This window comes from Lycorma delicatula, chromosome 2 (assembly GCF_047948215.1).
Source record: "Lycorma delicatula isolate Av1 chromosome 2, ASM4794821v1, whole genome shotgun sequence".
In the NCBI taxonomy this organism is placed as follows: Eukaryota; Metazoa; Arthropoda; class Insecta; order Hemiptera; family Fulgoridae; genus Lycorma; species Lycorma delicatula.
Genome location: NC_134456.1, coordinates 43597479 through 43613871, shown reverse-complemented (window position 1 = coordinate 43613871; position 16393 = coordinate 43597479). Strand labels below are relative to the sequence as shown.

The following is a 16393-nucleotide window of genomic DNA, read 5'->3' as shown; positions in this document are numbered from 1 at the left end:
TTCAGACCCAGGAAGACCACAGGACAGCTTGAGAGCTTTCAACCGACCACCAAACCGTCCAATTCCAGTTCCTGGAGAACATGTCGTAAAGCCAGATCTTGGACCTCCAGTAGTCTACCGCCCTAGGACAAGGCCACCTCTAGCAGGACCTTATGCATTCTCACGTTTTCCCACACCTGTGTGGAATAAACCTCGGGTCTTTCTGCCGCATGATATTGCTGAAACTTGGCTCTTCGCTAATCTCTCCTCTGGGTATGCACCCTCCTCTGCTAATTTGTCCACTTTTATCTTTATTCTTTTTTATTTTACTGTTTTGCTATGTACTCATATTTCAGTGTCTTTATTTTGATTTTTACTGTATGTTGTTTAATTTATTATCTGGGTTAAATCTGTATCTTAATAAATACATCATGAGCATTTGTGTGATATATATTTTTATTTTATGACAGTATGAATGGTTGTAACTTCTTAATTTCTGTTATTTATTATTTTAATTTCATTTTATTTGTTATGAGCAAAAATAATCTCACAAATACTTTCTTAATTTTGGATTTAATGATGAATAAGTGAAAATGCTGTCAAAGAGTAACTTAAACAGTTCATTATATGTTCTTTTTGTGAGAAAGACCTTTTAGAAATATTTAACAAATAGTTCCTTCTTAGTTGTATTAGAAGAATATTAGTCTGCTTCTTGCTCAGTGTCTAAAGGCTTCATTTTCCTATAGATTTACTGCACTCTTCTCAGAAGAAGGTAAAGCAAGAGAGAGTTATCAAACATGATATAAATATTATTCATTAAGTTACTAGAGGAATGGACTATTCATCACACATTAAAATATTGACTGGAGTATGATTAATTAATATATGTTTTCAAGAAACTCATTTCAGAAGGATGAGGTTAATTTATAAATAAATATTATCAATGACTGACATAATTTTCTAGATGTGTCAGTTGTCAAGGCTACCTATTTTGAGGCATCCTTTCCTGTATAAAAATAGTATATGATATTAAGATATTAAAAAATCACCTCAATGATAGTCTATATATATCCTCAGGTATGGAAGCCACTCAGGAGACATCCTATAAATATCACAGTGGAACAGTGGATTCTGCACGGTGACATTCTTCCAGAGATATGGAATATCCACACAAGACCCTATAAATCCCATTAAAAATATAAACTCTCCCATTAATCTTTTTTTCTTTTAATTCATTAATTAATTTATTTACTTTTAAAACTACAGGCTGATAACATATAACAGTTGTCAATGGAGAATAATGAATCTTGTAGTCCAGGATTTGAATCCAGAACTGAATGAAAATTTGAGATGCTGCTACTCTGTTACAGAAATCAGTATGTTATTATGTAAAATAACTACAACAGTGAGATGAGTATTAAATAATATACTTCAGGACCATGAGTGATTTATAAATCTATAACTTTAATTCAGTTTTAAATACAAATAATAACAATGCTAAATGATTATTGAAATAAATTTGAAAACAAAAAACCATTTACAAATATTTCACTTAAAATCCTAATCAAAATGGCATCTTCATTGTGTATCACAACCATCAGACACTTGAGAAAGAGTATGTATAAGAAAATAAATTCATTAATGAAAAATAAACAGTGCCTATGATACACCTTTAAACAAGCACATTTAACAGCGTTTCTAGAATGTGAGTAAAAATAAAACAATTGTTATTTAGAAAAGATAAATAAATATTTTTTTCTTGTTGAAATTTTTAAAATGTTTAGTTTTGATTTGGTTAAATGGATATTATAATTTAACAATATAGCAATAATTTTAAAATTTCAGTTGTAGTTCATCCATAATATTGCTATCCACCATGGCAGAGTGCTAGTGTCTTTCACCTTTCATGGTCTGATATCATACCTTGGTCAGACCTAGTATAATAATTACACTACAAAATTAATTTCTCTTTATAAAAGAAAGAGTGTTAGTTAGGTATAACTGGGTACAGGCTTATAGTTTCAGGATTAAAACAAGTAAATTTTATTGAAAAGGCAATAACCGCTATTCCTGTCATGCCTGACCAATTAATAGTAACTGTTGCTGTTGTCGTGTACTAGGTATCTCTTTGTTCTTTTATGCAGTTATTTTTAATACAGTAATTAGTTTTCTCATTCTCGATTTGTTGTTAAACTACCTAAATGTGTTTATACTATTAGCAGTTTATTAAAAATATGTATAAATTTTTGAAATATTGATCATAATTTCATTTTAATAGTTTCATATTACTTCCCTAATAACAAAATTCTTCTACCTCCATAATTTTTTCTCTTGCTATTTTTACATTCAGTGGTCCATCTTTGTTATTTCTACTACATTTCATTAAGATATATTAAAAATTAAAAAATAACATTCTACGAGTCGGAGCGTGGAATGTTAGAAGCTTAAAAAAAGGTTGGTAGGCTAGAAAATTTAAAAAGGGAAATGGATAGGGTGAATGTGGATATAGTAGGAATTAGTGAGGTTCGGTGGGAACAGGGAGGCGACTTTTGGTCAGGTGATTTTAGAGTAATTAACTCAGCGTCAAATAATGGGCAGGCAGGAGTAGGTTTCGTGATGAACAAGAAGATAGGGAGGAGAGTGGAGTATTTCAAAACGCATAGCAATAGAATCATTGTAATAAGGATAAAATCAAAACCTAAACCGACAACGATTGTTAACGTTTATATGCCTACAAGCGCCCATGATGATGATGAAGTAGAGTGTGTATACGAAGAGATTGATGAAGCAATTAAACACGTAAAAGGAGATGAAAATTTAATAATAGTTGGAGATTGGAATGCAAGCATTGGAAAAGGCAAGGAAGGAAATATAGTGGGTGAATACGGGCTGGGCAAAAGGAATGAAAGAGGGGACCGACTTATAGAGTTTTGCACGAAGTATAATTTAGTAATTGCCAACACCCAATTTAAAAATCATAATAGAAGAATATACACTTGGAAAAAGCCAGGCGATACTGCAAGGTATCAGATAGATTATATCATGGTTAAGCAAAGATTTAGAAATCAACTCGTTGACTGCAAAACTTACCCTGGAGCAGACATTGATAGCGACCATAATTTGGTGATAATGAAATGTAGATTGGGGTTTAAAAACCTGAAGAAAAGTTGTCAGATGAATCGGTGGAATTTAGAGAAGCTTGAGGAAGAGGAGGTAAAGAAGATTTTTGAGGAGGACATCGCAAGAGGTCTGAGTAAAAAAGATAAGGTAGAAAATGTAGAAGAAGAATGGGAGAATGTTAAAAAGGAAATTCTTAAATCACCAGAAGCAAACTTAGGCGGAATAAAGAGAACTGGTAGAAAACCTTGGGTTTCAGACGATATATTGCAGCTGATGGATGAACGTAGAAAATATAAGAATGCTAATGATGAAGAAAGTAAAAGGAACTATCGGCAATTAAGAAATGCTATAAATAGGAAGTGCAAACTGGCGAAAGAAGAGTGGATTAAAGAAAAGTGTTCAGAAGTGGAAAGAGAAATGAACATTGGTAAAGTAGACGGAGCATACAGGAAAGTTAAGGAAAATTTTGGGGTACATAAATTAAAATCTAATAATGTGTTAAACAAAGATGGTACACCAATATATAATACGAAAGGTAAAGTCGATAGATGGGTGGAATATATTGAAGAGTTATACGGAGGAAATGAATTAGAAAATGGTGTTATAGAGGAAGAAGAGGAAGTTGAGGAGGATGAAATGGGAGAAACAATACTGAGATCTGAATTTAAGAGAGCATTAAAAGATTTAAATGGCAGAAAGGCTCCTGGAATAGACGGAATACCTGTAGAATTACTGCGCAGTGCAGGTGAGGAAGCGATTGATAGATTATACAAACTGGTGTGTAATATTTATGAAAAAGGGGAATTTCCGTCAGACTTCAAAAAAAGTGTTATAGTTATGATACCAAAGAAAGCAGGGGCAGATAAATGTGAAGAATATAGAACAATTAGCTTAACTAGTCATGCATCAAAAATCTTAACTAGAATTTTATACAGAAGAATTGAGAGGAGAGTGGAAGAAGTGTTAGGAGAAGACCAATTTGGTTTCAGGAAAAGTATAGGGACAAGGGAAGCAATTTTAGGCCTCAGATTAATAGTAGAAGGAAGATTAAAGAAAAATAAACCAACATACTTGGCGTTTATAGACCTTTCGATAACGTAGATTGGAATAAAATGTTCAGCATTTTAAAAAAATTAGGGTTCAAATACATAGATAGAAGAACAATTGCTAACATGTACAGGAACCAAACAGCAACAATAACAATTGAAGAACATAAGAAAGAAGCCCTAATAAGAAAGGGAGTCCGACAAGGATGTTCCCTATCTCCGTTACTTTTTAATCTTTACATGGAACTAGCAGTTAATGATGTTAAAGAACAATTTAGATTCGGAGTAACAGTACAAGGTGAAAAGATAAAGATGCTACGATTTGCTGATGATATAGTAATTCTAGCCGAGAGTAAAAAGGATTTAGAAGAAACAATGAACGGCATAGATGAAGTCCTACGCAAGAACTATCGCATGAAAATAAACAAGAACAAAACAAAAGTAATGAAATGTAGTAGAAATAACAAAGATGGACCACTGAATGTGAAAATAGGAGGAGAAAAGATTATGGAGGTAGAAGAATTTTGTTACTTGGGAAGTAAAATTACTAAAGATGGACGAAGCAGGAGCGATATAAAATGCCGAATAGCACAAGCTAAACGAGCCTTCAGTAAGAAATATAATTTGTTTACATCAAAAATTAATTTAAATGTAAGGAAAAGATTTTTGAAAGTGTATGTTTGGAGTGTCGCTTTATATGGAAGTGAAACTTGGACAATCGGAGTATCTGAGAAGAAAAGATTAGAAGCTTTTGAAATGTGGTGCTACAGGAGAATGTTAAAAATCAGATGGGTGGATAAAGTGACAAATGAAGAGGTATTGCGGCAAATAGATGAAGAAAGAAGCATTTGGAAAAATATAGTTAAAAGAAGAGACAGACTTATAGGCCACATACTAAGGCATCCTGGAATAGTCGCTTTAATATTGGAAGGACAGGTAGAAGGGAAAAATTGTGTAGGCAGGCCACGTTTGGAGTATGTAAAACAAATTGTTGGGGATGTAGGATGTAGAGGGTATACTGAAATGAAACGACTAGCACTAGATAGGGAATCTTGGAGAGCTGCATCAAACCAGTCAAATGACTGAAGACAAAAAAAAAAAAAAAGATATATTAAGGTATCATAATCAGATCTCAGATGATATCTTTAGGATACCAAGAACTATAAATAAATACAATCTTGTATTAGATCCCAAGAATGTTCCTGGAATATTCTACATGTATCCTGCATATGTATCCCTGGGATATCACCAGGACCATTAATTTTTGTATCCTAAGAATAGTCTCATTATATCACGTAATTTGTTAGGAAACATTCAGGACGTACTGTGTATCTTGTAGGATATCCATCCATTATCCTGAAAATTTACTTGTGCTGCAGGAGTAGGAGTTGCATACAGCTTAATAAAGATTTCTATTCTTATCCCCTGAATTGTATGTATGTTTCTTTTTTATAATATGTCTAATGGATCTGTCTGATGTTTCTGAATTAAAAATTCTCTTGAAAAATATATTATTGTTGTAGCCAGGACAACCCTCAAAAAGTATGCTAGGATGCTAGGATTCAGATCCAGCCTTCTCAATGACAGTTTATTTACATATCTTACTTCTGCTTTTGCATGAAAATATACTCTGATATCTCATATTATAGTCTAATTGTCTATTAATGCCTTCAGTAGTCTTCAAGCACTGATCTGTTTTGTACCATTACTTGTTTCTCACAATCATAAGTGATGTGTATAGTATATTTGTAATGTGTATACTAGTGATGTATCAGAATGATCAAGACATTGAATATAGAAAAATCAAACCAAGTAGACAAAAAACAGACTAAAAAAAGAGTGATGGTGATAAAAGTTCAGATAATAAAGTTAACTTAACTTTTACAAGACTGTTTATTGGAAAATTTATCTCATATTATCTAGGAGATTTAGGTATCTGTATTCCTTTATTGATATTCCCGTAAATGAATCATTTTTCCTCTCAAGAAAAGTTAGATATCATCAGAGGGCTCAAAGGAACTTTAATTGTTAAAAATAAATTTTTTTGAGAATTTGCTTTGGTTACCATTCTGAAATCTAATGTCGGTCTTAGAATTGTAATGTTAAATCATCAGCAGAACTGTTCTTACACTGATTGTATATTTTTCATTACACAAGTACTGAAAATTTTCTTCAGCTGCTACAGATCTAATACTATAATAATCCACTGTTCACAAACATTATACTGAACTACAAGAGTAATAGATCAGCATTCAACTAATATGACCAGAGAAGGAACTGCAAAATAATTCCAGAAGGTCTTCTGCATTGAAAAAAAAGAAGTACTTGCAATTTAATTTATTTGGTAAACGTTTTACTTTCTACATGGGATTATGAAAAATGTTTACTGTGTATATTTAAATACTTAAAATGTTATTTTTATGAAAAATATTAGTAATTTTAATTTCAAAATTAAACTGTTATAATTTTTTCACTCCTTTTCAATTCTTAAGAAAGATAGGTGCAAAAAATTAAATGTACTATCAATTTGTGTAAATTATTTGAAACAGTAAACAAGGTTGATCACCTACCTTAAATAATTAAATTAATTACAATGCTTGTTTATTTTTACTGAATGGATGATTGTAAAAATCTGGCAATAAGAATGTTTATTTTTGTATCTCTATGACTAGTCATTTTAATCAGATCAAGAGCATTTACCATATTTGAAAGCTTCAATTAATGTAACTCTGAACATGAATATTACAAACCAATTAAAAGGATTAAAGTTATAGATATACAAAGATAAAAATTTACTTCACTTATTTTGTAAGAAGATAAAATAATATTCTGTATGGTGATAGTTGAAAATATGCACTACTGTAAATATACTTAACGTGCTTTGTTTTATGATTGTTTGCAACATGTAAACACACCAGGATTGTATTTGAATGTATGTTGTGCATACTGAAAGAAGTAATGAATGGGTTGTATTCAAAAACAGTATAACTATATGAATTTTGAAATAAAAACTGTATATTAACAAATTACATCTTTGCAAACGTACTAAGTATAAAAGCTAAGCCAGACAAAATATTGGATGTATACATTGTAATTAAAAGTATAAAAAGAGTATTGTGAGTTGGTGTGGTGATTTAATTTTCCAGAGCTTCAACAGTTACTGAACATCTTTTCCTTTGCTTGATAAGTCAGAAACATTTGATCTTTAGACCTAAGACTATTTTTATAGTGAAATAATAAATTGTTGGGCATTTAGATTTTAAGATTGCACTGCTTATAAATTATGTCTTTAACAGTACCATGACTCTGAATAATTTTATAGAAATCAGGAATACCTTTGTTTTAATAAAATAAATTCTATTTGTAAATATCAGAATTTATATATAGGAATTTCTTTAATAATCAAACTCACATTACTAAAAGGAAAAGGTTCCTAATTAACTCATATGTTTTAATTTTGGGTAATTTGAGGCTTTTTCTCTTTACCAAATAGAATAATTTCAATCATTATTATTTTATTTTGTTCAGAAAGTTTTTCCTAATTACTTAATCGAATAATTTTTTAAACAAAATATTATAAAGTATGTAGGTGATTAGAAGATATTTTTAATTCTTACAATCATTGCTGATTGGTATTGTACTGTTATGGAGTAATGGATTAACTTAACTTCATTTTCAATAAAATTAATTGAAAAATGTAAGGTAAAATAAAGTTATAAATACCGTTTCACATAATGTTAGCTCATAATTTTTAGGTGTTTTTTTAATCTAAATTATTTATTTTTCCTGTCCTTATCAAGATACATGTTTCTTGTCTTGGATTTATTTAAATGGATTCGTCTTTAAATATGAGCAGCATTATCATGAAGGTCTGTTGATAAAATGCGTAAAAATAGAACTAAAAATTTTAAAATAAAAAGTAAACTTACCATTAGAAACTGCATTAAATATTACTAATGTTCTAATTTTAAAAATTTAACTTTTAGATATTGGTGCCAAATTTAGAATTAGAAATTGTTCCTTTAATTCAGCATTTACTTCAAAAAGTTAAAATTGAAGAATTATAAAAACATTTATTTATTTTTTACTAATTTTTGAACTTGGGTTTTGATTTCATTTTATCATAGAATAAAACAATTCTTTTCATCAAAAAAAAAAATATCATTTTTCTGAAAAAGAGTCTTGTGTTATTAGTTTATGACTCCTAAACTATTATTATTATATTTGCATAGAGTAAAATACATTTACAGAATTTATGAAATGAAGTTTTTTTTATTGTACAACCAGAAAGAATGAAAACAGTAGCTGTCATGAATGTGGATTATCTAACTCAGAGTAAATTCCATACTTTTTTCATTAGGAAGAAATATTCTAACCATAAAAAACATATTCTAAAAACTTTTCGACAAAAATGCTATATTTGTAATTGATGTATTAAATATTTTTAATTTGACCAGAATTGTTAAAATTTCTGGTCAAACAGAATAAAATAATCTCAGAATTTCTTGAGGCAAACACAAAATACTGGAGTACTGAATTTTTAGAGATTTGTTTTAAATTTTCCTCATTTTAACTTCGGCTCCATGTTTGTTTTCTTTATTTCACAATGCCTTGATACAAATTATACTTAAATAGTATTAAAAATCTCAGTTTGTGCTGGAAAATTAGGAAAATTAATTAATCTACTGATTAAATTGCCATACCCCCAAAAAAAAACAAAAAAAAACTGAATCAAATATTAATCAGAGTTCAACCCTAAAAGTATTCCTAGAACGGCATTCTCTCTTCAAATATATTTATACATAAAAAGCAAGAATAACACAGTCATTATGTGAAGTGGAATACAATTTTTCAGTAGAAGAAATTTAAAAAATAAGGATTTATTTTTTATTGTAAATTTTATATGCAAAGGAAAAAGTAATGGCACTTTAAAGATAACAATTTTATCTGTTCTTACGAGAATAAAATGCCGGTTACTTTTCTATATAATCTTTCCCAAATCCATGTACTATGTCCATAGAACAAGCAGACATTTATGTTCATGGAATTTTAACCAGCTTTTGATTTCTACCCCCTGAAAATTCTTGATTTAATGCTCAGCTTGTTCATTTTTAATTTAAAAGATAAATTAAAGAAGCTGACAACACAGTCATAGGACTTCGTGCCATACAGCTTTTTTCTGATGCACAGCTTGCACACACAAGTTAATTTAAAATATTTATATTTTTATTTAAATTTAATAGTTTTTGTTTATTTAATTCAATGATACTAACTAAAGCACACATGCATACCGTAATTCATGCGGGTATGGCAGTGGTACTAGTGACCACTTTAAATACTTTTTTACACTTTAAATATTATTCATTTATTTAATTCTACTGCCCACCTGTGATGATACAATATAGCAGACGACTACAACAAACCTGAGACTGTACAAGACTACACTTCATTTACATTCATACAGATCATCCTCATTCATCCTCTGAAGTAATACCTTATGGTGGTTCCAGAGTCTAAACAGAAAAAGAGAGAGACGATTACAGTAGCTGTATGTCAGTGCTACACTAGCGCTTCTTGTGGTGAGAGGAGGTACTAATTACACACTATACCCACTTAGCCACTAGTTTATGTAGAGCATTTTTTGGGATGGAGTGCGATTTTTCAAAACTTTTTTTGGAAATATTATCATTTTTTAATTGTTAAAAAATGTGACTGAGAAAAGTAATACCTTAATTAGGTGAAATCTCAAGATACTGAGGGTGACCTTCCTCTACAGCCTCACCCCCTTGACCTTTTAAGTTGAAAATTTAATAACATCATTGCCCCATATATAGAAGTAATCTGACCAAGTTTGGTCAAAATCAGTTGAGAAGTTCTGGAGATATAAGGTGATTTAGGGTGCAACACTTAACACTGGACACACACACACACACACACACACACATACAAACATCCAGAAAATTTCTATCAGTATTTTGGGTGTCAGAACATCAAAATCTTGAAAACTGCATATGCTCAAATTGGGCCGATTACCATACTTTCCCTTCTATATCTATAGCTCTACTATAACGGTAGATGGGAAAGTAAAAATCAAATGTAGGAATTAATTTAATATTCCATTGTAATGCTGACTGTTGGAGGTAAGTTTTGATTAGTTATGAGAGTTTATTATAATTTTTAGAAGTTGATTTATGGCACAATGTGATTGAATGCAGTCTTGCTTTATGTGCACAGATTTTAATTCGGTAATGTTTTTTTCTTGATAAAAAATTATTTGCTGAAAGCATTTTTTTATTGTTATATGCTTGGTATTGTCTTTTAATTTTTTTAGTTACTTATTTTTGTAATTTGTATATATTACATTTTTTTAATATACATAAATTTATTTTTATTAGTTTATGTTATTAAGATTTATTTTGTTTAATTTTAATTGTACAGTAAAATGCTTTCTAATTTTATTAGTTACAAATTGTAATTAAATTTTATTTACTGATTTTTTGATGAATGATATTTAAAAAAAAGCAGTGTCTACTGATAAAAAAGTCCAGTTCTATTGAAAAAATTTTCTAGAAGTATATTTTAATGCACCTAATTGTGTATATTTTTAGTTTATTAAATTATCATAGAAAGTTAAAGCAATATTTTAAAGTGATTTTCAGTCTTTAATAAAATTTTTCTGTAGTTTCTAACAGTATAACTATTTACAATGTTATTTACAAGAAATGTTCTGTAAAAAAATATTCAGGATATTATTTATCATTTAATTTGTTTTAAAAATATTTGAAATACTTGTGTATGATAATCAGCAAAAATATTTAATTGTCTATGATTTTGACAGTTTATATCATTTTCAGTAAATTGTCTGACTGCTAATGGACAGATTTGTTACTCTGAAATATTTTTATTAAGTTTAGGAAGTCACCATCAGATCAGTGGGTAAAATTACTATATTTTTAATATGTTGTAATGAAATTACAGTCAGTAAAATCTTCTTTTTTTCATTTGATCATCCAGTATCAGTCATATGTATTAATCTGATAAACAGAAGCATGTATTATTAATCAAAATATTGTTTGTTTTGTCCAATGTTCGTAATAGAGTTGTAGTGTTGAAAGGAAGTTAGAAGAAAAAAAGGAGTTGGAGTTTTAACTCCAACTCAGAATCTAGCCCAAAAACCTGTTAACAGGTTTTTAAGGTTAATCCTGAAAAGATATGACTGCTCCCTCTAAAAAATTATTTTAAAAAACAGATTATGAATAAAACAATTATAAATGTATTGTTTTTCAAATTTGATATTTTTAATTAAAATTTATATATTTTTTCTATTGTTGAATTACTTTTTTTAACAGGCTTGATGGTAAAACTTCTTTATTTAAATCTGTTCCGGATACAATTACATCATGGGTTATAACTGCATTTTCTGTGGATCCATTATATGGACTTGGACTTTTAGAAACGCCTAGAAAAGTAAGAATATTTATATATATTTTTAATAACATTTGCTTTTATATTTGTCACCTTGAAGATCTTCTAGTTGTCCTCAGCAAGGATTAAGATAAGCCAATAATATTAAAAGTCTCTCTTGCAGAGACTAAATATAAACTTGCAACATACAGATACAGTATGTTGCAAGTTCATATTTTCAATACAGAGATCCTGCTGATTGTCATCTTGAGGTTCAATTCTCAGATTCTCTGGTCAGCACAACATGATCTACAGGTATTTAATTTGCCTGGTGAGTTGCCCACCTATGCAGGTATGGTAGATGAGCGTTGGCTATTTGGTGGAACAAACATAGATTTTACCATGAGTATAGGGTTATTCCTATCAATATTAGTGACTGGAAGGTGGTTGATGATTGCTCAATCATTGATTGATTGTTTACCAGATTATTGGTGGCTTGATTGAGTGTTACTGATGTAACGTTCCAGTTCAGCAGGATCGTTTTCTGCACAGGCATGCGAACTGAAGGAAGTTTCATTAAATGTAAATTATTTTTTGTAAAAATAATCATATAAAATAAATTATTTGATTAAATGCATCAATAAAATAATTATAATAAAATAGAATTTAATTTAAATTAAATTCTATTGAATAATTAATTAATTAATAATTATTGAATAATGGATTAATTTTAATACAAATTTATCAAATTAAATAAAATTTAATTTAAAATAATGTTATAGTATACAATAACTTACAATTGATTGAACAATGATTACAACGAACAATGATTTTCTGTCGGCCAGACTTTATGTTCTTGATAGGAGTTTGGAGACATTGGGTTTAGAGAATCTGGCAGACAGGTTGTCAGCAGCTTTTATTGATACCGCTGAACATTCAATTCCCCGTAGTAATGGTCCAGAGAGGCTTTCACCATGGTGGAGTAAGGAATTAAAAGGTCTGAAACAGGCTGTCTGTTGTTTAAGAGCATCTCAGCGTAAGGGTGATGCTGAATGGCAGGCAGTCCTTGTTGCAGAGTATAGAGATCGAAGATCTCATTATTTCCATAAGGTATGCACATCGAAGAAGGATTCTCAGCATTCCTTTGTGAGTGAACAGATGTACAAGGATCCATGGAGTGTTGTGTATAGGATTTTATGATAGAAACGTAGAAAGGATGTTCTTCTGTCTGCTCTCTCGACCTGGCATAATATTAGATATATCTGAAATGTTACATAGACTACTTAACGATTTACTGCCTGAACAATGAAACTGGGGAGACTGCATGCCATCTGCGGGTGTAGCATGAGGTCGCTCTGTTTTATAAAGATGCGTTGTCTTTGGAGAGGCCAAGGAGTGTCAGGCTATTTGTAGCTTAGGCAGAGGTAAGACCCCGGGTTTTGATGGAATAATGATGGAGCTCCTTGTTCGCTCAGATGGAGTGAGTGAGAGAACCATCACACATGTGTTCAATAAATTGTTGTTTGGCGGATGCTTCCCTATATGTTGGAAGAAAGGGATTGTTAAATTGTTGTTTAAAGGAGGTGACAAGAATCCCACGGTTAGTTCGTCATATAGGCCTCTGATGCTTCTGCCAGTTATTGGTAAGGTTTGTGAGAAGGTTTTGTAACTTTGTATGAATGAGAGGCAGACATTGCATGGGTTATTGATGGAGAACCAATACGGTTTTATCCCAGAAAAGGTACTGAGAACATCATACTCTGTGTGGTATCGAGTAATGCATCAGAATATATCTAGGGAATTTTCCTGGACATTTCTGGTGCTTTTAATAACCTGTGGTGGTTTCCCAAATAAGTATGTTATTCATTCTTTCAGGACATGATGATTTAGGGGCAGGTTGGTGCAATTCAGCCTGGTGGATTCAGGTTTGTGCCCGCAGTGTGGGCCTTCCATGTGCTGTGTAAGTGTTCAAAGTATAATGAGATGCACACTGAGGTGATTTGTGGTCTTGATATTGTCAAGTTACCTTTGCGTAATCAGTAGAATTGGAGAAACCAGACCGAATGGTTAATAGTGAAGAATTTATGATTTTGCTTGCCAAAGAAAAATTGCAGAAGGGGTCTAAGGTCCTGACTGAGCTTCCTTTGTTTCTTTGTTTTGTTTTATGTTTTTGTTGTTGAGTTGTGTGTTGAACTCATTTTTACCTATTCAGGTAGTTTCATCTCAGTTCTTTCACTCGAGATTAGGCAATTCAGTCTTGTTTAAGACTTCAATTGAGATGTGTTTTGTTTTCCACAAGTTCAGCTTAGTTAGTAGTACACCGATGGGAATGTTTGTTGCTTGTAGCATTAGCATTGGTGATATCCCGGCCAAGGTGAGACTGAAATATGTCAATCTATCAGGTTTTTGAAGATGACCTTTGGTAAAGCCCATCAGTGCTAGGTATGGAGAGAGAGGTGTGGCGACTGGAAACATCACACGGTGGGTGTCTTCTCCTGCAGGGTCATGATGTCCTGTTGCAACTAGCAGTCTTACTCATTCTCTTGCAATAAGACTATGAACTTTTGGATAATTTCTTGGTAGATGGGAGCCTCCACAGTTTCAAACACTAGCTCCTATTATTCATCACCATGAAACTGCACATCATACCTCAATTTTTTTGTAGGTGTACGGGAGATTCAAAGAAAATGTGTGAGTTTTCAGTCCTCCAAGTCTGGTAGGTCAGACCATTATCATACCCACCAAGGTGAAACCACAATTCATCTGTGAAAAACATGCATAAAATGCTAATATTATCACTAAAAACAATAATTTCAATTTATTTTGTGGTTCAATAATTTTTTTTAAAGAAATTATTGAAACATTGACAGTAGTGAACCCTTTTCGCATAATCAGCTTTAGTAGCCCTTGGAAAACCTTCATTCAATACAGATCACATTTCAGCATTCTCCTTACTACAGTGTGGGCCGAACCTAGTGAAATGTTCTTCTTCTGGATTAGTCTTCACAAAGATTTATGAGGAGATCTTGTAACTCTGCTTTAATCTCCTGCACGACCTGCATTTTTAAAACTGACCTGTGTTGGGCATGTTTCTGATCAAACCACGAACCTGTTTCACAAAATTTTTTAACTAACTTTTGTATAACACTTCTCAGTGGTGCTTCCTTTTCAGATTTCTCCCTGATGTTTTCCTGACACACAACATGAGATTTCATCTATAAATAAGTTTTCATCATGAATACAAGTCATGAATACAAGTTCAAAAGTTAACTGCATTTCAACAAATAAAAACACATGATTACATGACCTTGTTCAAAAGCCAATGCTTGTCACAGACTGGTAATACTCAAATGTGCAGGCAATAAACAGACTGTATTTTGTAATTGCTGTTTATTTTCCAGTTAACATGTAGTATAATTATAATTTCCTTTTTTTTATTTGGTAGTAATTTTGTAGTTTTTTTAGCATATCATTTGTACATTGTTTACAAATGGTTATTAACAATTAAGATTGCCTCTAGTTTTAGATTTTAAGTAAAATTGTTATATTATTTTATTGCATACTAATACATAATTAGTTACATCTTATTCTCAGGAGTTCTAAACTCCCTTCAGATTTGTATTAAAAGTACATACTCAAACCTACATACAGATTGATTCAAAATTGTGTAGAAATCAAAATTAGCTAGAATTAATATATAATGAATTTTATTTTTATGTGTTAAATCTCTGATCAAATTTTTATCACATATTTGGAAATTTTTTTTAACTATTTATTTTCACTATTCGAATGTGATGAGTAATAAATTAATTTTAGTTATATGCTTTTTAAATGTTAATAGTTTTTATTCACCTACATTCTTCTTGTTAATGTTTTTAGATGCGTGTGTTCCGGCCATTCTTTGTTTCTTTGGATCTTCCGTACTCTGTCATAAGAGGTGAAGTTGTTGCAATTCCAGTAGTTGTGTTCAATTACATGAATAGGGACGTTACAGCTGATGTTACTCTCGAAAATACTGGACAGTTTGAATTTGCTGATCAAACAAATGATGTTAACGATGTACAGAGTAAGTGTGAATACTTTTCACAATCATTGTTTAAGAATTTATTATTTTTTATTAGTTTTCTATTTTGGTTTCTGAAGGTTTCTAAATACAGCTATACTTAAGCATTCTAATACTTAAAATTAGAAGCTTTGTTGGAAGAAGTTGTACTTACTAAGAGGAGTGTTAAGATGAAGGCTTTTAAACCGAACAAAATTGACTGTGATTTCTTTTTATTGAAAAGTTTTATGTTGGCATCAACTGATGTAACTATTCACTATTAGTTAATGGCAGCTGTTTATCAAAAGGAAAACTACATCAGAATCTACTGAAATGATTTATGAGAATCAGTGTATCAAACATGTTACTTATTTGTTCTATTATAGGATTATAAATGTAACTCACTGAGATATTTTAAGTATATTGCAAAAATCTGTGCTGGAAGGGTGTAGTAAGTGACAGTTTTATGCTACCTTTTTAACAGTTGAAAATTATATAGTATTTATCACAAAAAAATCTGCTTAAATGAGCAATTTAAGAATATTATGAACGAGTTGATGAGTCTTATATCATAATTATGAAATTTGTTCTTTTCTGTATTATTTTTGAGAGTTTCATGGTAACTGAAATAAATTGTAGGCGTTATGGCAAATAATGACAAGACTACACATAGTTTTACGTGTCATTTAAGTGTGTTTAACAACTTTTCCGATTATTAGCTTAACTTAGGTGGCAATTTTCTAAGTTATTATTTTGTTCTGAATAAAAGATGGGGAATATCTTTGCATTGAAGTGTGTTTTA

The 16393-nt window shown here is 30.8% G+C and overlaps 1 protein-coding gene across 3 annotated transcripts in view; it reads left to right on the top strand.

Annotated features, from left to right (window-relative positions):
* Positions 1-16393, top strand: part of LOC142318763 (CD109 antigen-like) — a 326445-nt gene that overhangs the window by 271905 nt on the left and 38147 nt on the right. For 2 of the 3 annotated variants that reach the window (XM_075355213.1, XM_075355212.1), the window contains exons 15-17: positions 6-252; positions 11495-11612; positions 15429-15615. In XM_075355213.1, coding sequence (XP_075211328.1) covers positions 6-252; positions 11495-11612; positions 15429-15615 — 552 coding nt within the window. The remainder of the gene's footprint in view (positions 1-5; positions 253-11494; positions 11613-15428; positions 15616-16393) is intronic. The other variant, XM_075355214.1, reaches the window with a different exon arrangement.